This window comes from Poecilia mexicana, unplaced genomic scaffold (assembly GCF_051168715.1).
Source record: "Poecilia mexicana isolate PSO_F unplaced genomic scaffold, ASM5116871v1 scaffold_21, whole genome shotgun sequence".
Classification (NCBI taxonomy): domain Eukaryota; kingdom Metazoa; phylum Chordata; class Actinopteri; order Cyprinodontiformes; family Poeciliidae; genus Poecilia; species Poecilia mexicana.
This window is the reverse complement of record NW_028263390.1, coordinates 8579419-8600661: the sequence shown is the minus strand read 5'-3', so window position 1 is coordinate 8600661 and position 21243 is coordinate 8579419. Positions and strand designations below refer to the sequence as shown.

General features: G+C 41.4%; 2 protein-coding genes across 2 annotated transcripts; one reads left to right on the top strand and one right to left on the bottom strand.

Moving 5' to 3' along the window:
• Window positions 1–252: 252 nt before the first annotated feature.
• On the bottom strand, window positions 253–7457 carry prpf39 (PRP39 pre-mRNA processing factor 39 homolog (yeast)). Its single transcript, XM_014991803.2, has 15 exons — window positions 7305–7457; window positions 5893–6304; window positions 5563–5753; window positions 5320–5445; window positions 4564–4682; window positions 4302–4469; window positions 4004–4184; window positions 3476–3583; window positions 3214–3378; window positions 2591–2717; window positions 1714–1982; window positions 1388–1572; window positions 1218–1301; window positions 984–1098; window positions 253–898 (listed from the first exon to the last, which is right to left on the bottom strand). Exons 2-15 carry the CDS (start codon window positions 6269–6271, stop codon window positions 809–811), a joined length of 2307 nt encoding a protein of 768 aa, XP_014847289.2. The 5' UTR covers window positions 6272–6304; window positions 7305–7457; the 3' UTR covers window positions 253–808.
• Window positions 7458–9848: 2391 nt separating this feature from the next.
• Window positions 9849–12726, top strand: arf6a (ARF GTPase 6a). Its single transcript, XM_014991805.2, has 2 exons — window positions 9849–9981; window positions 10133–12726. The coding sequence occupies exon 2, from the start codon at window positions 10814–10816 to the stop codon at window positions 11339–11341; it is 528 nt and encodes a 175-aa protein (XP_014847291.1). The 5' UTR covers window positions 9849–9981; window positions 10133–10813; the 3' UTR covers window positions 11342–12726.
• Window positions 12727–21243: the final 8517 nt, after the last annotated feature.

The window sequence follows — 21243 nt, the reverse complement described above, 5'->3', positions numbered from 1 at the left end:
GCTTGGAGGTGAGCTGTTTATTTTTAATTTGATCATTCATCACGTGACTTCACGAATGAAATATTTTTCCGACATTAAAATGATTACCGGCTTATGTATACTCCAGCTAATAAGGAACTCAAACTTTACTTCCATAGAGAAACATGCTTGACTGGAGGACTGAGTGGCGATGTGGGTGTATTGTAAACAGTTCGTGATAAGGTTATATCATGAGTGCTAAACTGATTACTTCTTGCCATGAAACAGTAAGCCTTCAGGATATCAATTTCTTTATTAGGAAATCAGGTCAAAATAATAATAAAAAAACAAACAAAGAAAACGGGGAGCTCTTCATGGAAACTATCATGACATTTTTACAAGTCTGGAAAGAAGAAACATGACTCAAGAAACATACAGAAATGCTTCTCTAGCAACCTTAAAGCCAGAACACAAAGAAAAACCAAACTAAGTCAGTCGATCTAAAAAATTAAAACGCTTTTGTCTTATACAGGACACAAAAAAAAGTCAATTTGCCTTCAACATTTATTTCATCAAAACAATATTGCTTTGACAACATCTCTAGCAATTGCTGTTTTAAAACCAAATTCTTACATTCCTACCAAATTTGAGAACCAAATTTGTTCTTACACAGGGATGTAACATGAAATTCAATTAGCACAGAGTAAACAGCAGTAGTGGAAGAAGAAGAAGAAAATAAAGGTTATCCTGCTCAGTGTGTGGCTGAATTAAAATCTTAACACCCAGGTAATTTGCTCTGCTCCAAGGTTTAAAGTCAGGGGAAAAAAATGCAACTCCATCTTCAAGTGCATCATGTAGGAGGAGGAGGGTAGTATTGGTTGTACTGGGCATACTGGTTGTACTGTCCCCAGGAATTTTGTCCCCAGCCGCCATACTGTTGCTGATAAAGAAACAGAAACCCATTAACAACTTCATTTGTTTTGGGGGGAGTGGATAAGCCAACAAGGCATTCTACTCAAACCTACCTGGTACCAGTTGTAGTTGTATGCAGAGCTGTTTGCCTGCATGTCCGTCATCGCGTTTGCTGCAACTGCGGAAGGATCGTCTAGTCTCTGCCTTTTGGCGTCAGGTTCTTGAGAGCTGGAGAAGAAGGTTTGAATGAGACAATTCTGGTTTGAAGACCATTTAGCTTTAGCGGTTAAACAATGCTTGGTGTTTGAGAACAACACAGTGCGCTAATGTGCCGTTTCCTCGCCCACCTGTCATATCCGTTCTCAGCCGTTCTCTTTAAAGAGTCGCTTTCCTTCTGTAGTTTCTGTTGTTCCTCGTACGCAGCCACAAGCCTAAGTATGGGATTAAAGGAACGTCGGTGAGACGGAAAGCTTAACATGTCGGTAAACGTCTACACGTTAACTCCCGTTTCACTTACGCGTTGATGTCACTGCCAAAGTCTTCTAAGAATTCAACTTTGCGCTGGGAGAAAATGATGCGAGAGTCCAGGGACAACGGGCTCCTTAGGGCCCGGTCAAAGCAAGCCAAGATCTCCGCCTGGTTCTGCATCACATCGCCACTGAATTCCAGCTCCAGCAGGTTCAGGTATAGTCTCGAACTGGTCTGCAAAGGCAGACATGCATACATATATTACACACAACTGATAGAGCGAGTGACGTCCTGAAAGAGGAAACGTTCAACCAAGAAAACAAAAAAACGTAACGTCTGTATTCACTGCGTCGTCCAGTATCGACAGATCCTCACCTGGTCTTTCTCAATGGCATCAAGAAGGACCTTCTTCGCTTTGCTCAGACTTCTCTGCACCTTCACCAGGTGTCTCGCCAGCTTCACGGCGTAGAACGACGACTCCATTTCGTTATTTGCGGTCTCCATTCCCTCCTTCAACAGGGCCTCTGCTTCGTCCAAGTTGCCACGGCGACGCTCCAGGCTGACCCTGCGGAGACGGACCATGGCCAAATTCGGGATCGTTTCCTCCAAGGCCTTCAGGATCCCGCGAGCCTCTTCCACGTTGCCTGGACAACGACGAGAGTGATACTTTGACCCGAGATCGTTTACTCACATCCCATTACTTTAAATGTCGTTTCACTTTGACCCTTTGAATTCCTAATGACATACATTACTTAAACCTGCATGACATTGGACCCCTTTATTCTGGTATTTCTCTAATCCTGAGGCCAAATTAGACCGACGCCGACATGAAGTTGGAGTAGGTTTAATCTTATTTCAGAGGGACAGAATGGTCTGAGTTAGACTACGTTCAAGTTCTCATTTCTCTTGTGGTGTCCCTCAGGGATCAATTCTTGGACCTCTCCTTTTCTGCCTGCCATGTGCTCCCTTTGGGTTCTACTTTTAAAAAGCGCAGCTTCACATTTCATGGCTATGTGGATGACGATGAACACATGGATGGTGCCGGTACTTCTTTGAAATGCCTTCTTTCTTCAATGGAAATAACGGCACGAATGCCGCCAAATCTTCTAAAACTTAATGAAGACAGTTTTAGAACGGATAAAGCTGCCCAATGTCAGGCTCAGGCCATAACCCCGTTAAAAAGTCTGTGGACTGTGCTAATACTACATTCTATAAAGTTAAATCGACCGGCTTGCTGAATTTATGTTTTTACCTTGCTGCTCCTCAAATGCTGCCCACAGAAGGTGGATGGCAGGTTTCTTGGGCAGGTGTATGGAGCACGCCTTCTTGTACACATGTCTTGCACCGTCAGTGCTGAAGCCTTCTAGATACTTAGCATACTTTAGAATGGAAAAAAAGGAAAGCAAGTTGGGAGAAAGGCAAGAGGACAGAGGAAAAAAAAAAGAAGAAGAAAAGAAGAAAGGCAAGAGAAACAGAACATTTTTAACCTGTAAATACAGTTCGTACACTCAGTGAATTGCTTCATAGACAAGATCGTTTTGAGAAATTTTCTGTGTAAACCCATCAGCACCTTCATGGAACCAATTAGATAAGTTTCTGTAAGGTAGTGGGAGACGAAGAAGATGCAACGTAGTAGTTGGCAAATGCTGCAGTCATATCTTGTGTGGCAAGCTGGCCATCCCCTAATACAACAGATACAGTCACATATCAACGTTACACGCAAAGAGAGTGCAGGACGTTTCTTTGTTTTGTTTTTTTTCTTGTTGTTTTTCTTTTCTTTTTTTAAACTGAGTCGATGATGTGATTATCAACGTTGATGGGGAAGTGCAGGGAGGCAGCAGCAACGCATCGCGAGTTCAAGCCCAACAAAAATACCTTGATCCAGAACTCCTCGTAGAGGGCGCACGCGATGAGGCATCGCTCAAAGAGGACCACCACCCGCTCCGGGGTCCCGTTCTCGATTTCGAAGTCCAGGTACTCCTTCCAGTTGTTTAGCTGCGTTCTCTCCAACGCTTTGACGTGGAAGTAGGGTCGCTTAATCTGACAAAGGGAGAAATCGTTCAGGAAAATGCCGCTTTCACGAGCGAACATGGAGGGAGGAAAAGAAAAAAAGAAGAAGAAGAAGAAAAAAACTTACCCCTTCTTCAAAGGACCAGCGCTTGCTGACTTCATGCTCGTTGTGGTTGAACACTTCCTGCCGAACCTCGATCACTTTGTGGCGCATGTTTTCAATTTCTGTCACCCTCTACAAAAAGAAAAAGACAACACACCAAGAACCAGATCAGCACTTTTATGGCTTCTCTCCAGCACAACATTGTCCACTTGTTGAATACTGCTAGTCCTGCAACCAAGGATTTACATCACCATGATGTTGCCAGAGACAAGAAGCCTGTAGAGGGGACAGGAAAGTTTGCACCCTGCACAGCTGGGTTCAAAGGAGCCCCGGTTGATCCTTTTAGTTTAAGGGCGAGTCCCTTACTGGATCTCCTGGCTTGGCTGGTGACATAGAAAAACTTCTTCAAACCTGAGCATTTTCTTTTTTTTTTCTTTTTTTGTTGTTTTTTTAACCCTATGTTATCATGGACAACAGGAATGCTCCTGCTAAACCTGCAAGTGGAATGTTGTCAGTTTTGTCCCTTACCAGGAATGGCGGCGACGTTCTTACCTTGGCGGGATCGGCGAGGTCCTCGGTTCCCGGTGGCAGCTCCTCCTGAGGAACGTTCGACTCTCCGTCTTCGCCGACCATTCCAGACAGGCTGGACTTAGAGAGCTCGAGTCTGAGCTGAACAAACTCCTCTTCTGACAAAAAGTATTTGGGGTGGTTGCCCTGCACGTGATCTTTGAACCTGAGCAAACGAAAACCAAAATGTCATTCAGTCTCAGAGGCGTGACTGAAGTAGTTTAACAAAAAAAAACAAAAAAACATGAAATAATAAAAATTAACTGCTCGTCCTCCTGTGTACCTCTGAAAGTGCTGGGAGTACAACTGCGTCGGTATGCCTAAGACGCGATCGTAGATGGTGGTGACGTTAGCCAGCTTCTGCTGCTCCGTCTCCCAGCTTATGTAGGATTCCCAAAGGCGGTCAGATCGGAAATCTGTGCCTGCTGCGAGCACTGCGTGTTCGTATGAACTATAAAAATAAAAACAAGGAAAAGAAGGGATGTTTATTGTCAAAGTCGTGGGTTTTAAGTAGGTCACGTTTAGGCAACGAACGCTGCACTCACGCTCGGATTCGTCCCTCCGTCTCTGGATCGTTGGGGTCCGAGTTCTCTTTGATAAAGGTGAGGTAGTGAAGCCAAAGGTCCACACTAAGAGGAATAGCCTGCAAGCCTCTTCTGTACACCTTGGTAGGAGAGTGTTTGAAAGTCGTTGGTTAGAAGCTGAAACGGTTTTATGATTCTCTGTAAAAGCTGAACGCTTTGGCGCGCTCAACCAGACAAAGATTCAAGTCCAACCACAAAGTTCAAGAGTTTGTTTTTATTACGCGACCGTTTTCCCCAACTCTGGAATTCGAGGTATTGTCCAGCACGTTTCAGGTTTGTTCCCACTTCTGGACACTTTAATTTAAAGTAATCAGTTACCTCAAAGAGCTCATTCATGTCACAGCCAGGATAATTATTAGTCCAATGCAAATGGGTGTTTCAGTTAAACATCTACAACATGCATGGCATAACGGCATGCTGGGGTGGAGAGACGTCATAATGCAAACTGTGATAATACTGCTTTCCCTATGTAGCTTCCCCTCAAACTATAAAATCATCAAGAAAAAAAAAAGTATTTTTTTTTCTCCTTATTACATAATGCTTCCGCTCCACCCCCCTTCTTTCTTATTAATGAACCATATTAACAAAAACACTCCACTATAAATACCTAAAGGACTGCACTGGACTCTGATTTATTTTTGTTTCTTTCTGCTGACCTCATTTTGGTGCCTATGGAAAAAAAAAACATTAAAAAAAGAGTCTCAGAGGAACTTGTACCTCTTCTGAAACCTGTAGGTTGCCGTGTTTTTTCTCCATGTCTGCATATTTCTTCCAGTAGCCATAGCAGTAGGGATAACGCAGGAAAAAGACGTCAAACGATTTCCTTGCAGGGAGAAGAAGATTCTGCAAAAGACACACAATGGAAACACAGATTACAACTCAGTTTCTAAATGAAAACCTCAGGCATTGCATACAAGCGCGACGGAGGCGAGTTGCCGTATTTCAAGTATGTTTTCTTACTTCTTGCTCGACATACTGCAGCAGTGAAACCCAGGCGTTGAAGTCCTCTGGGCTGTCTTCACAGATCTTAAAAAGCTTTTCAAACTCTGAGGGTGGGGTTGGTTCTGTTGGAAGAGAAATTTCCTGTGAACCGTCTCGGGCTGGTTCTTCCAGCTCCATGCCATCCTCCATCTGTGTGGCTTCTGTACCATCTACAAAAGATTTGTAAAAAAGTTACAAAATAATAACAGAAAAACAGAACATTCAGTACAGTCTTTTCATTTGATCCTAGGCTTGCTGCCTTACTAAATACCCAAGGATGTTAAACTTAGATTAGCTATTATTAGTTACCTTGACTTCCATCTGGCACAAAAGCCTCTGGCTGAGGCTCAGTAGCAAATTGCAGCGGTTGGTCTGGATCCTCTGCAGGTGGCGGCGGAGGGGGCGGTGGCGGCGGAGGAGGATGCTCTTCTTGGAAAAGAGACGCGCTGGCGAGCTGAAACTGCTCCACAGCCTTCTCCACGGATCCCAACTCGGAGGAGTTCGTTTGTTGGCTCGGCTGCTGCTCTTGCGTCAGATCGCCCTGAGAAGAATTGGAGCCCTCCGGCGCTACGCTGGCGGCCGGCTGTGGAGGAACTTGCTCCAAGGACCAGTCCGCTGCCTGAGCAGGAAGGTCAGGAAGAAATTCGTTCCCATTACTCTCCATGGCTGTGGACTCAGTGTCCAGCATTCCAGTAAAAGTGGCACCTTTAGAATCACAGACCTGTTGGGGGAAAAGAAAAACATTTTGGTTATTTTATGAGTAGTAAAAAAAAAACGGGATGCACCTTTAATTTTACAAGCTAAACCAAGTAAAAAAAAAAAAAAAAAAAGAAGTGAATTCCAATTTTCTTTTAAATTAAATGCTATAAGCACAAAGTCAGAGGATAGGCTCTTAATAGAAAATAATTACACATTCCTAATTATTGATCAAGAAAAGTAGTTTGAAGCAGCCAAAGCATATTTCCCAGAACTCAACTGATGGCGTCTTTCCACCAGGTGAACAAAAACCTAAATTGAATTCCAGCACCCATTCTTTACATCTAAAGCAACATTAAGCTTCAATTTAGCTCAACGTTTACATTAAGATGGATTACTGTACTTTTAAATGACTGGGCGCCGAAAATAAACCCCATGCAGACAGGTGACAAGCGCCAGCTGGTGGTGCAACAAGATACTTCCTAGTCCTAAATTCAATTTCGATACAAGGTTCAAGCTGACCTGCTAAAAATAATAGCGGAGATGTGTTAGCTTCATAACATGCCCAATAAAAATAAAAAATAAAAAAAAACTTCAAGTTTAAAAAAAAAAAGAGGAAAGATACCAGCGTTATGACAGAGGGTTTGCTGAAATGAGGCGATGTCTCATCCGGGTGATCGCTTGCTCAAAGTTCAGCGATAAATTGGGCCTCTAAGCCTGTCTACTTGACGCGAATGTTAAGCTAACTAGCTAGCAATAGCATAGAGACATTTTTTCCCGATTGCGTTGTTTCCATATTTGCTTTTATACATAATCAAATACCCTCTCTAATAACTGGTCTGAAATACCGAGATAACAAAGCAACGCAACTATAAATCTTCCTTTTTGATTTCGTCCCCAGTTGGTACTACACACCAGACTGGCTAGCCGGTTATCGTCTCCACCAGCGTGGCTAGCATTAGCACAATGTCTAATCGTAGTCATTGATTGCAAAGTAGGATGAATGTCGTGGTTGAAAATCTCACCTGCAGCTCCCAAGTCACTGAAGTCAATCCTCTCAAACGGTAATTACTCTCAAAAGTTATAACCGAACAACCGACAGACGCGCGTCATCCACCATACCTATCAACTTGGGGGGAAGAACAGACCCAGAGTGCGCATGCCTGCTCAGAACACCATGGAGACACGCTGAACGGGGTTACCAGGGAAAAACGCAGGGGCAAAGACTTTTTTTTTTTTTAAAACAAACTTTATTTACACTAAGACAAAAATGTATCCAATGATATTAAAATGTAAGTACATCTATTATATTAAAACAAACAAGTAAATAAATAAATAAATAAATAAATAAATAAAAATAAGAGAGGAAAACAAGCCCAAACTAACTACTGGAGTTACATGGACGCTGGTTGTTTAATATTATCTGCCATATTTGTTGGCAGGAAACCTGTGCTTGTTATTCTGAGTTATGTTTTTCCTTATTCCTGCTATCACGATATTGGGAAACGTTTGTGACTGTCTGAACTGCTACTGAGCAACCTACCTGAAGAACTGAACCATTAGTTCACAAGAAAGCAATATTAGCAACTGAATAACTAAATGTGTGTTAAATCACATTTGCTTATGTGATTGATTGATTGATTTATTTGGAGAGAACTTGAGATAATCTGTGCATATTGAAAAACAAAACATGTAAAGATTAACAGAATATATACATCTTGATTTACATTTTTTACTTTAAAAAATTAATTCAGATGCTTTTCACAGACCTAACAACTGCTTAGGGACTGGGTTAAGAGTAGCATTTTTAGCTCTTCATATCCTTGTATAGATGTAAAATGTCAGGTCTGTGAGTACCTTTCATTTATGTTTATTTGTTGTTTTGTTCTTAGTTGACATCACGTGCAAAGTTGCCATTAAAGACTGAATAAATATTTTACTCCGGTTGATCAAATGAAACCATGATTATATAAATTACTGAACGTTTATGTTGTAGTTTAAACATAGAAACCTGCAGCTTCAGAGGTCGTCTGATTAAACCATGCTATATTGTCCTGTTTTGTTTAATTTTTTTGTTTGTTGCATTCTTTTGTTCTGAACCTCCCATTAAAAAAAACACTGGTCCCACTCTTGTCCCCCTGGTAAATTTTTCCTGGACCACCATTTATGGCAAACTACAGCAACTCAAAATCGGTTTCATCACAGGACACCCAAAATTTTTCATGCAGCTGTATGGGTGCTTATACACCATATCTTGAATTCTTCTTCTTAGTGGGCACAATTTAAATGAAGATATCTTAAAATACCATTCAGAATGGTGAAAATGTATTTGTGTCCATTTTACATCTGGAATGTAATTAAAGATAGTCTGACGAAACCGATTTTACGGTAAAACGGCCTGCCATACCCCACTGGCATTTTGACAGAACAGCAGCGCTGTAGTTTCCCTCACTCACCCCCCGCCCATTTCATGCACAGCCTCCACGTCACGCACTAATCAAACGGAAACTGTTTGAATGACTGATCGGACATGTTGGAAAGAACCGCATGTAAAACCCATCTTGAAATCCTTGTGCCGCATTAACTATTTTAGTAGTTTTACTAAAAAAAAGTACACGTCACATTGGAGGTGATTGTGTCTGATATGAGCGTTCTAATGGCGGCAACACGAGCTAATGGGCCGACTTGCAACTGAGCTGCCGCTTTCTTTTTTTTCTTGCGCGCATGCGAAATGGCTACGGCGCCTTTAGGGGTAATCGGAAACATTTATTTCCCATATCCACATGGCTGTACATACTGTACAGTAGATAAAGAGTAGTAAATAATAAATTATTTATCATGTTAAAGAATTAACACATTCTGAAATATTGTTTCAGTCTATGTTTGTAATTTTATTCTAAGATAATTATGCATTGATTTTGACAAATAATATTAACTTGATCTAAATAAATTAGCCTTTGGCTTTAGGGTCTATAGACCCTGCTCAAATAAATTTGAAATTATGAATACAAGTGAAAACAAAAATAGCATATTAAGTTCTGTAATAACAATAAGATTTCATAAATATTCAAGCTTAATATTTTTTAAAAGTCACCACTGTAATAGTTATTGATAATTTCAAATTGTATTTTACTTTTGAAGTTATTGACCACTTTATAGATTTACAAAGATACGCTTACCTGTATTTAGTTTTTTATATGAAATAATTTACTTTATTTCATGTCAATTAAATTAAGTTAAATATTAATTCCTTTATGACTCAAAAGGTGTTCAACATGTAAGCTAGGCAAATTAGCCAAGGTCTGTTTTTTTATTATTTACATTGTTTTATATCAAATAAAGTACAAGAAAGCAAACCAAGTGAAATTACTTTGGATGCTCCACTATGTTCCTTGTCTGACATGTTATTTTTTATTTTTATTTTTTTTAAGCTCATGCTAATAGTCTTAGCGTTATTTCTTTATAATTTCAGATGACGGAGCTTTACTCGTGTTCCTGAACGCAGCACTGCTCTGTGTGTGTGAGTGCGCGCTGCAGAGGAAGTGGCGGCTGATCTCGGTCCGCACCTTTTCCGGTAACAGCCCCGCCACCGCTGTGCCTGACTGAACGGCTGGAGACACAGAGGGAGGAAGACAAATCGAGAGCGGCAAGAGTGGGGGAGAAACGGCCCGGGGGACTGGGGAATGGTCGCCGCAGACGCAGGTATTTATCCCGCTCTTGCAGTTTTTTTTTTCATCTGTTTTCCGTTGAGCTTTTAGGTTTCAGTAGAGAGAGTATTTTCTTTTTTTGTCGGATTCAAAGTTGTCCTCTGTACTAACACCCCTCCCTTCTTCGGACCGCTCCTATGTCACAGGGGGAAGGAAGAGAAGAAAGTCGGATGAATCAATGACCTTTTGAGCGGTCCTCCTGTGGTTACCCCGGTACTGAAGCGGACTCGGAAGGCTCTGAATTGTCGCCGCCGGTTAGCGAAGAAAATCGGCGTGCTTCGAAATTCACCGAGGGGGAATAAGCTAAGTGTGGACAGCCGGCGGCCAAGAAGGAAGTGGGATCCCCCGGCTTGGCCTGGGCCTGATTTATATTGTCCTTAGGTTGAAAGAACTCCTCAAACCAGACTCTGCTCGGTCACCTGGGAGGAAAAAAGGATCTTGTAAGCAGAGTCGACCCATATTTTTGTTGGTTTTGGGAGGGAGTGTGTGGTCTAAGCCGACTTTGAAAGAAGGGAATGTCGTTTTTTCTTCTCACATCGGAGCGCAGTGGATCATGAAAATATATCCCCACCCAAATCTACAAAAGCACCCCATGAAGTCCCTCTGATTCCTCAGGCCAGATTACCTCAATCCAGCTCATTGTACTGTAAAGACCTAAACGCTGCTGCCAGCTCTCAGATTTTTTTGACACTTGTGTCAACCCACTGTTGTCACGTGTGTAGCTTCACGTTGAACCCCGGCCTTCTCTGTTGTCCTGAAAACAAGCTTGGCTCTAATTAGGAGTTCCCCTTCTTCTTCTAACAAAGTATTTATGCACAGTAAACAAGATGGGGAAGATGCTGTCAAAGATCTTTGGCAACAAGGAGATGAGAATATTGATGCTTGGACTTGACGCTGCCGGGAAAACCACCATCCTGTACAAGCTGAAACTGGGACAGTCGGTCACCACCATCCCCACGGTGGGGTTCAACGTGGAAACCGTCACCTACAAGAACGTCAAGTTCAACGTGTGGGACGTGGGCGGCCAGGACAAGATCCGGCCCCTCTGGAGACATTACTACACGGGCACGCAGGGCCTGATCTTTGTGGTGGACTGCGCCGACAGGGACCGGATCGACGAGGCCAGGCAGGAGCTCCACCGGATCATCAACGACCGGGAGATGAGGGACGCCATCATCCTGATCTTCGCCAACAAGCAGGACCTGCCGGACGCCATGAAGCCCCACGAGATCCAGGAGAAGCTGGGCCTGACCCGGATCCGGGATAGGAATTGGTACGTTCAGCCCTCGTGCGCGACGACAGGGGATGGACTATACGAGGGCCTGACCTGGCTTACCTCAAATTACAAATCCTAATGTTTCCTCCCACCCACCAGCTTGGACGTTTCGAGACACACACACACACACACAAAAAAAAAAAAAGTAGCAGAGGATTTAAAAAAAAACAAAATAAAAAAAACAAGGATGCAATTTGAAGCAATTAATTCAATTCATTGATCTCTTTGCTTAATGTGTATTGAAGACAGTCGTAATTTACTTATTGGTTTATTTTTCTTTACGACAAGTATTTCACTTTAATCCCAAATTTTCAATTAAGCAAAATAAAAAAGAAAATGTTTTTCTTTAGTTTTCTTTAGTTCTCAATCTGTGTAATCAGTTCTGTTAATCTACACATCTTACTTTTGTGCTTTTTACTGCATTTTGCTTTTGTTTCCTCATTATTGTATCGTTTCTTTTAAAGGGGGACTCACCTGAACGGTGCTGCCTCCCCCCCTCCCCCTCCTACTTAGTTTGCATCCTGCACTCTCACAACCCAGCTACATATCCAAAGGATGGGGGGGAAAAGCCCAGAAACCATTTCCTAGATCAGCATATCACTTTTGGGGGGTGGGGGGGATGCCTCCGTTTTCTGTCAGAATGTGTACTATGGATGTGTTATTAGGACCTTTTTAAAAAGTTCAACTGATTGTACTGGGATGAATGAGATGTGGAAGCTCCTCTCTCCTGTGCAGTGGTTCCATTCATGATAATGTCCAACATGGACGCTGGATATTCACACTGTGATATGGATATATAAAAAAATATATATATGTAAGTTTTTTTTGGGTTGGGGGGGCGGGGTTGTTTCAGGGTGAGAATCTGTTACCAACCAGTCTCTTGTCATCTCCACTCTCGTTTCTCTCAGAGCTTCCATTGAGTGTTTTGTAGTTTTCAGCTGCCTTAGGCCGGACCAGGGTCCCAGGTGTGCCCCCCCTCCCACTCCCCGTCCTCCCCGAAACTGAGACAGTCGCAATGGCAAAGGGTATTCTCAGCCGCTGAGTTTGCACTTTGAATGGGAGAAGGGAGGGGGGTTGAGCAACTTGCTGGTAGTGCATACTTTTTTTTTTTTTTTTTTTTTTTTTTTTGGATTTTCTTGAACTGACTTTTGGACTCCAGCGAGGTTTACAAAGTTCCCAACCCCCCCACTCGCCTCCAAAACAGGTGCTTCTTTACCTTTTTTTCTTTTTCTTTTTTTTTTGTTTGTTTTAAACATCACCAGCCCGTTTGAAGTCCTGCAGTCAATTCTGTTAAAAGTTTAAAACCATATTGCTGTTTAATTCTTTCCCCCCTAGTACCTTTTTTTTTCTTATGCTATGCTGTTGAAATAATAAAAGAAATATATATCCAGATCAATATGGAAGTGGTGCCTTTTCAATGACCGGTTGCTACTTTTGCATTACCAAAAAAAAAAAAAAAAACAATATTTCCCGTCTGAAAAAGATTGAGCTCATAAAAGAGGAAATGAGAGCTTAGGGCGTTGCGATAGTTGAAAGAAGGACAAACCGAAGAGAAGTGAGCCTCGGCTTGTTTCCTTTCTGCTCCTGTGAGTCATTTGTTGTGAATAAATGATGAGAGCTCTAGTTTCCGAGTAGTGATTGCGAGGTAAAGCGTGCTCCCGTCAAAAGGTCTCCGAGTATCACTTCGTCCAGTGCAGTCCAATCCGGGGTGGCAGACTCTTGCAGCGGTTCTCGTGTTTTCTTTTCTACAGACTTCATTACTAAGAGAGGGTCGCCGCCAAAAACGCACGCACAGCCGAGAGGAAATCACATGATTATGATGATGAAGTTTATTCATCACCGTCCTGCCGCTTCGCCTCTGAGTAAACCACTAATCCTGAGGCACAGATCTGAAGTCGGGCTATACTATTTCAAAAGCCATTCAGTCTTTGCTTTCCCCCTGCCTGCTTAACACTTGATACCGCCCGCTTGGAGCGTCATGTGTCACCCATGGCATTCAAAAATAAGGAATAAAGTTGCTTGTGAAAATGCGATCTTAAGAAAGAAGGTGGAATGAAAGCCAGGAAAGTTTTTTTTTTTAGCAAAGCTGATTGTTGGCACTTAGATCTGAGAGTCAACAGAAGAACAGGTGAAATCCTATAAAGTGTTTTTTTGTTTGTTTGTGTGTGTGTTTTGTTTTGTTTATGTGATTCCATCTCGTAAAAAAAAAAAAAAAAACTTCCCAAAGACACAAAAAAAAGTCTATGGATTCCTGTTCAGGAATGCTTGCTTTGTGTCTCTCTCTGCTGCTCTGTTTGCTTTTGTTGTGTTTGCTCTGCAGCTGTCGATGTGAAGCTTGGCCGAAAGCAAAGCGCTACTCCGCATGTGTCCGGCTTGAAGGACGGAGCTTGTTCGCCCGAGATAGTCACACAAATGAGACATTGGCCCGGTTATCTCTCACGAAACCGCCGTCGCTTTTTCTCCACCGTCTGTTTTTTTTTGTTGTTGTTATTTAAAGTAGGATCACCAGACACAAGAATTTCCTGTCCTTTTTGTTGTTGTTTTTTTTGTCAGAGCAGTTGGTTGCCAGAAGAAGTGACAAACATACCCCTTGTTTTGCGACTTTTCTTATTGTTTTTTTTTTTTTTTGTTTTTTTTTTTTCACGACCCTTTTTGGTTTTTGGATGTGGAAACTTTGACCGAAAACGTGGCTCAGAAGGGGGAACCTGTGAGAGGAAATGTGTAAAAGGGAGAGGAGTTTGAAACTACTCCTGATGTTACGTCATCGCTGGGGCCGGTGAATCATGCTACATGTGTCACAGGCCTTTTGTACCGCTGTCAATGTGCTCACCGGCACATGCTCCGCACACACGATAGCTGGTGTCAAACCCTGTCAGGCTCACCTGTGGCCCCTCGGTTTAAACAATACAATTAAATGGACATTTTCTACATTTTTTGTTTGTTTCTATTCTTTTCCCCTGGGCGGAGGCTAACTACTCTATTGTACGCCTTTGACGGGGTCGACTTCAAACAAAGCTCACAAACCAAGCCTACTGGTAGTTCCCCTGTCAACTGTTTACTCAGGCGTTGCTCTTTGATTTTAATCTCCCTTCAGTTCTTCATTCATCTCATCGGAAAGCCACCAATTATGCCTTACAAGTCGACACAAAAGAGAGCTGACGCCGAATTAAAACTGCACACGAATGTCGACGTCCTCAATGAAAGATACGTGGATGTGGAAGACAAAAACCAGCAGACCCGTCTTTTTTTTTTTCTCACACTTCGCTGTCTGTGTCGTCCTCCTACAGCTGTTTCCATAGAAGAGTTAACACTTGGCAATGCTCAGAGTCAGGGGCTAAGTAAAAAAAAAAAAAACCCTTAAAGTTTCAATTCCCGAGCTTTTACTCTCAAGTTTTACTGCCAAACTACAGCTGATTTGAGAAACCTTGAGTTAAAGATATAGTTATTATCACTGCATTTGTATTATGATTTAAAACAAAGCAGTTAATTGCTTTGGTATTACAGTTACCATTATTCATTATTTTTTATAAAGTAGAACGCAATAAGTTAAAATATACCCTTGGTCAAGTTAGTAGTAGTAGTCAATGAAATTATTTAACAAAATATCTCTTTTTGTCATTCCAGACCTTGCTTCACAACTATTTGCCTGCAGGCTACTGTACAGTTAATGGTTGTTTGCTTTAGAAGATGTACAACATGTAACTTGTCAACTGCATTGTGAAAACAGAGTTTACCTGTTAGGAGTGAGGTCAGATGTTAATTTTGTTTTGACATCATGACTGCGCTTTTTGTGACAGAAAATATCTTTGAAATGCATCATTTGTCCTCCTTAAAAGTTTGGTGGGAAGGCACGGCCTGCTTTCCAGCAGTGCGTAGCAACAGGTGGAGGAGGGGGGGGCATTATATGTTTCTCTATGCATGTCACTGAGTTTGGGCAAAAAAAAAAATCCTAGTCACTCCAGCACATTTTAATGCACCTCGTTAAATAGACTTAAACCAAAAGAACAGGAAGAAATGCTATTGTTATTATGGCTTTCAATATAGCTATCTGCTTGATATATAGAAAAAAAATTTATTAGAAGTTGCTCTGGGTTAAATGGGACACGAAGACAGAAAAGAAAGGGTTTAATAAGTTAAAAGATAGTAGAGGAGAGACAGAATGATAAAGAAAACACCCTAGAAGTTTAGAAGTCTGCTTCTACACCTGCAGAAAGCGGGGAAAAAAACAGAACTGAGAAAACAAAGTGACAAAAAAAACATTCGCAGGATAGAACGTCAACAACCTCACTGAACAAGCACACCGTCCTAATTATTGCAAGATGTATTTTAGTGGCAACTGCAGCCCAAGATAGAGGACTGAATCCAAATCTGTATATGTCTTAATGAAGCCATTACAAACATAGCTTAGTTTACAGTTTTTGTTCTTTTCATAAGGTTGAATGTAAGAGGAATTGTGCATATTTAAATGAATAGACATCCTCATTCAACACAGAAATCAAGGCCTTTTTAAGTGTGTCTGATAAATCTCAACTCCTCTGCTGCTTATGTTCATGTGTGCAGCTAGCAAAGCTATAATTCGGGTTATCCACATCATTTTATTGATCGAATAAATTTAGGTTTACCTTTGTAATGTAAGCACCTTACAAAACCTTTTTAAAACAGTCTTCACGTTCTAAAGAGAAACTGATTCGATCTGCTCAGGTATGTGCAAGCAGAACTGGACAGAAAGCAGCTGAAACGCTGGTTGTTAAATTGAACAACGCTCAAAGTAAAGCGTTGCATGTGTAAAGTTAGAGAACAGTTTTGCTCCCGGATGAGTTAGTCAAATTAAAACAGATTAAATATGTTAGCCTAGCGTTCAGCAAACTGCTTTGCACAAGATGCAAATTTTTTTTGCAAACTGTAGCTGTATGCGTCGAGTGCGCTGTGAAACAAAAGATAAAGCTAATCACCTCTTTTTAGCTCTTGTGTTGTCTAACTTTCTTATAAGAGTTAAAACCCGTGTTTGACCACCGCACTACGACAGAAGTCCAGTTGGGATAAAATATCTGTTTGCTGTGGAAAAAGAAACTAACACTGGAGCATCCAGAATATCACTGATAAAAGTGTGATGCTGATGAAATTGGTAATATTTCACCAGTAATATTTACATGCTACTTTATTACCTCTAATACGGTATCACACAGGAAGTTGAGATCAGCAAACGCTTTACCAGAAACGACTCTGATTGATCTCGGTGACAAAAGAAATCAGCGCTTTTCTAATTTACCTAACAAATGCTGGACTGTAATACTTTTGCAAAATTAAAAAAAAAAAAAAAAAAAAAAAGACGATTTGTCCTAAACCCCGGAGCACAACAAACATTTTCTGTGTGTAATTCAATGAGCTATACTTTCTACAGTTCTCTTTTCTCCTCGGCATCCTACCGCTTGTGTTTCTCGGGGCCTTTTAAGCTAAACATTTATTCCTTTGTCACTCGCTACAGGGCCAATGAAATTCCTCCGCATCGACATAATTGTTCTTTGCAGCAGATTCCGCTTAAAAGGACAAAAGCCGGGCTATTATTGGACGGGCCAGAGAGCTTCGGCTTCGCCGTCACAGTTGCAGCACAAAGGCCCTCCCCGCTTAAACGGCGTCCATTAAAGCAACACGCGGGGCGGCATTCAGCTAGCAGGGCAATTTTGAGAGCTCCTCCCGAGTCTGTTGCACACTCCGTTCCCCTCTGCTGCGGACAATGTGCTAATAATTATAGGGAGCCCAGAGCCTGCGTTCGCCTTTTTGGAGGAGAGCTGTGCAATGGGAGGGCGACGTGCTTCTGCCGCAGGCGGCACCAACGCAGCACCAACGATTTAGGGCACACAGTTGTAATTAGTGGAGGCGGTGCATTAGCAGCAGCGTTCACTGGATGAAATCCATCTCATTTAATCTTTATTGAATGAAATGTATAATTAGACGCAGGGACAGAAAGCTGCAGAAGTATTTATACTCCTTTCTGTCATATTCAGACCGCAAACGGCAACGTATTTTCGTGGGATTTTGTGTCGTCGACCAACACGGCGCTGCATAATGAGAACTGGAAGGAGAACGGTACATGGTCTTCTGAATGTTCCACCAATAAAATCTTTTAAATGTGCTTTGCAACTGCTTTATTCTCACACCCATTAATAAATTTCATCTTGTGGGATCTGTCTGGACATAAAAGGAGCATGTCACAACCGCAAACCCGCCGAGGCCGTCCTCCTAAACGACCAAATCGGACAAAGTTTAATGATCAGAGCAAAAATCCGGAGGCCCACTTTGACTCTGGAGGAGCTGGAGAGAATCCATTTGCATTTTTCGACAAAAGGTACACAAGTAGCAAACAAGTGGAAGAGGATTTCTGGTCAAAAAAGATCAAAACAGAACACACTGAACTCAGATTTACCCTGAACACACTGTACAATGGTGAAACATGGTGTTGGCCCTATCATACTGTGGGTAAAGCTGTTTAGAGTCGATGTGACGATAGATGGCAATCTTAGAAGATGAAGGGACTAGAGGTCCACTTTCCAGTAAATCTCAAAAGATTTGCCGTCTTAATTGTGGCTAAAGTATTGACTCTAAGTTGATTCAAAGTGTGTAGCATTTTCCTTCTGCGTTAAAATTGCTCACACCATAGAAGCCCATTGAAATAAATGGAAGTATGGGTAACACTTTATTTGAAGGGGGTTGAATAAGACTGACATGACATTGTCATAAACATGAATAAGCCTTCATGAATATTTATGACTGTTGTCATAAAGCGTCATTCGGTAAATAATGACACTTTTAATACAAAGTTGACATTATTCAAAATGTCTTTGTTATGACAACTTGACATTAATCAAGAAATCATTACTGATATAAATTTGTTATAAAAGCATTACTGATTGCACTTTAAAAATTAGGTAACTTTATGTTATTAAAGGTAAAGTTTAAACAGTAATGATTTCTTGGTTAATGTCAAGTTGTCATAACAAAGACATTTTCAATAATGTCAACTTTGTATTAAAAGTGTCATAATTTACCGAATGACGCTTTATGACAACAGTCATAACTATTCATGAAGGCTTATTGATGTTCATGACAGGTGTTATGTCATGTTTATGACAGTGTCATGTCAGTCTTATTCAACCCCCTTCAAATAAAGTGTTACCGAAGTATGTGAAATTAACGTGACAAAATGTAAAAAAAATAAATAAAAAAAAGTTAAGAAATGCAAAGCACTGCACTTGTTTTGTTAAAACAAATTCTCAGAAGCCATTTGAAGAAGCTAAGGTACCTCAGAAAAGCCTAGCAATAATGGTTACCTCTACGATGCCTATCTGAAATAACAGGAAGCTACGAGAATTTTTAATTATGCCAAATCTTTTGTCTTCTATAGACAAAGGCACGGTGGGTTGAATAAATGTTGAGTTGTGCTTTCGGTTGTGACAGGAACTGACATGTGCTGCAACCTTCCTGTGTGACACATGGCACACCACAGTGACAGATGGACAGACTAAGATAGCAAAAGGAAGAAGGCGATATCAATGAAAGAAAGAGACTGGTTATGAAGGCATGGGCCTGAAAGGGCACAATGCACTGGCTTTTCGTAAGCAGAAAAAATAATATGGACCTGATTCCGCTCCGGGATGTCAGTGAAACAACCAATCATGCAACAGTACACTTTTATTTTAACCAGAAGAAATAAAACATGTCAGAATTAGGTAAAAGGTATTACAGTTTACGTTCTGTGTAATTATTAATATATAAGCTGTCGAGGTGTTAACAGACAAAGCCGGTTTCTGTCTCTGGTTTCTTTATTTAGAGAAGTGTTATTTACATCCCTAAATAACACATAGCACAAAATCCCAAAATAACCCACCCCACACACTTCACACACACACTTCATTCACACTCACACACACACACACAGAGCCTCCCCACTGGTTCTTACAAACGTCCCGTCTGAAGAGCCATCTGCTTTAATGTGAAGTACTCGGCAAAGCTCGGACCAGCAGCTGTGTGTGTGTGTGTGTGTGTGTGTGTGTGTGTGTGTGTGTGTGTACATGTACAGCAGGTTGTTAGCAGGTGCCTTATTAAAATTGTTTTAACAGTTGAAGGGCTCAGCAGCGTAGGATTAGAGGCCTTCCACACCTCGAGTTAAAAACCAAGACAGTGCACCACAGATTATTTTAATTACGCGATAAAAATAGATCTCCTCGCATGTGTTCCTCTTTTTCCAAGAGGCCACGCAGACTTGAACTGCTGCTTTTACGCTCTGCCCTTTTCCCCCGAATACAAAGGTTAATCCCGTCACATGTTTATGAGCTTTATATTTGGTCAGTTTTGGCTGTGATTTTCTGTCCACTAAAAGCTCTTATCTCCAGTTTCTCGTGGTCTTCGGCTTTACGCTGAGATCTGTGAGTCTGCTGATGCCGCTTCGTGCGGCACGGACCAGACAGTCATTTGCTACAACATTTGTTTATTTGGTGTAAAGTGACAAAACTTGCTTGCGTATGCAATTAGAGTGCTCCCCAGGAGGGGGGCAGGCTGAAATCACTAACAGTAGCAGAGGCTCTGCTACCGGAGAATGGGAATATGCTGAGCCATCTGCGGCATTGTGCCTGCTCGTAAAATACATAAAAACATAAAATAAGGACACACCTAGCAGGTACACACACTACGGGCAGAGTCGTTTGTTGCAGTCCAGTTTCGCTTGCGTCGTGCTTTAATGTCTCAAGTTCTGCTTTGTTGGTTGCTTTCAAGTTTTCAACACAAACAGGGGAGACGAGACAGTTTGTTTAATAAACTGTCTCGTCATACCTTTTCTTTGTTTGCTGCTGTCTCTATGGCAACAGTGACAAAGAAACCAGGAGCAGATGGCTGGAGTGTACAAGTGATCTAAAATGACTGTTTTGACTCCCATCTTTTATTTATTTATTTTTTTTTCCCATTCCCCCACCAAATATTCAGGTGGAAACTTCAATATACAATACAGACTAAATCCATATTAAGAGATGTGTTTTATTTTTACCCGTTTCTACAGTTTACAAGCAGCATTATTTTTGATCCACATTTGAATTTGATATGGTTTTTTAAAAAATGTTTTTTGTCTGCTTAACATTCAAAAGCATGTGAGTTTTTACAACCTGGTATGCGTGTGTCAGTCGTCTGAAATTTACAAAAGGCAGAAAAAAAAATGGATGAGAATAACCAGCTCAATTGTGAGTCTGAATAAAACCTACGTTTTCTCTGGATTTGTGTTTCATACAAGAAAAGTTATCCTGGAAATATCTATATTTGTGCTCATTTCCCAAAAATTCTAAAAAAAAAAAAAAAAAAAAAAATCCAGTCTTTACGGGCCAAGCGTCCTGCTGTGGTAGCATAAATAATTCATCCCAAATGCTCAAACTAAGGCAAACAATCTAACCTGTGATTAGTTAATTTAATATGACTTCTGGCTCAATTGGAGGATTTCACATAGCTGTTTCTTTCCGGTTTCGCTGCTTCAATCCCGTATTATTATGAGAAGTTATGCAGACAACATAAATGTCATGGTATGCAAGCTATGCAAACAATCACAACTGAGAAGCAGCCAAGATATCATGTTGTTGTCATTGACTGATAAGGTACTAATACTTTCACGCACATGTTTTACAAAAAATAAAATAAAGCAATAAAAAAATGCTGCATGGATGTTGAAAACTAAAGTACAGTGCCAACCTGATTACCAACAGCAGCAGCAGCAGCAGCAGTGATTCAATCACTTCTTTGTGAAGACCACTGTGCCGGCCAAATATCAAGTCAGACAGAGGGCAGATGCTGCTCACACAAATCATAGCACTGTACTAAAAACAACTGGTCCAGATGGAACTGCGCCGTGGACGTAGCCAAAGTTTTGTCACCATCCTCTGCAGGATCGGCCTCAACAACTGCAAAGCATAACGTCAATTTTGAAGAGGCTGCACTCTCTTAAAC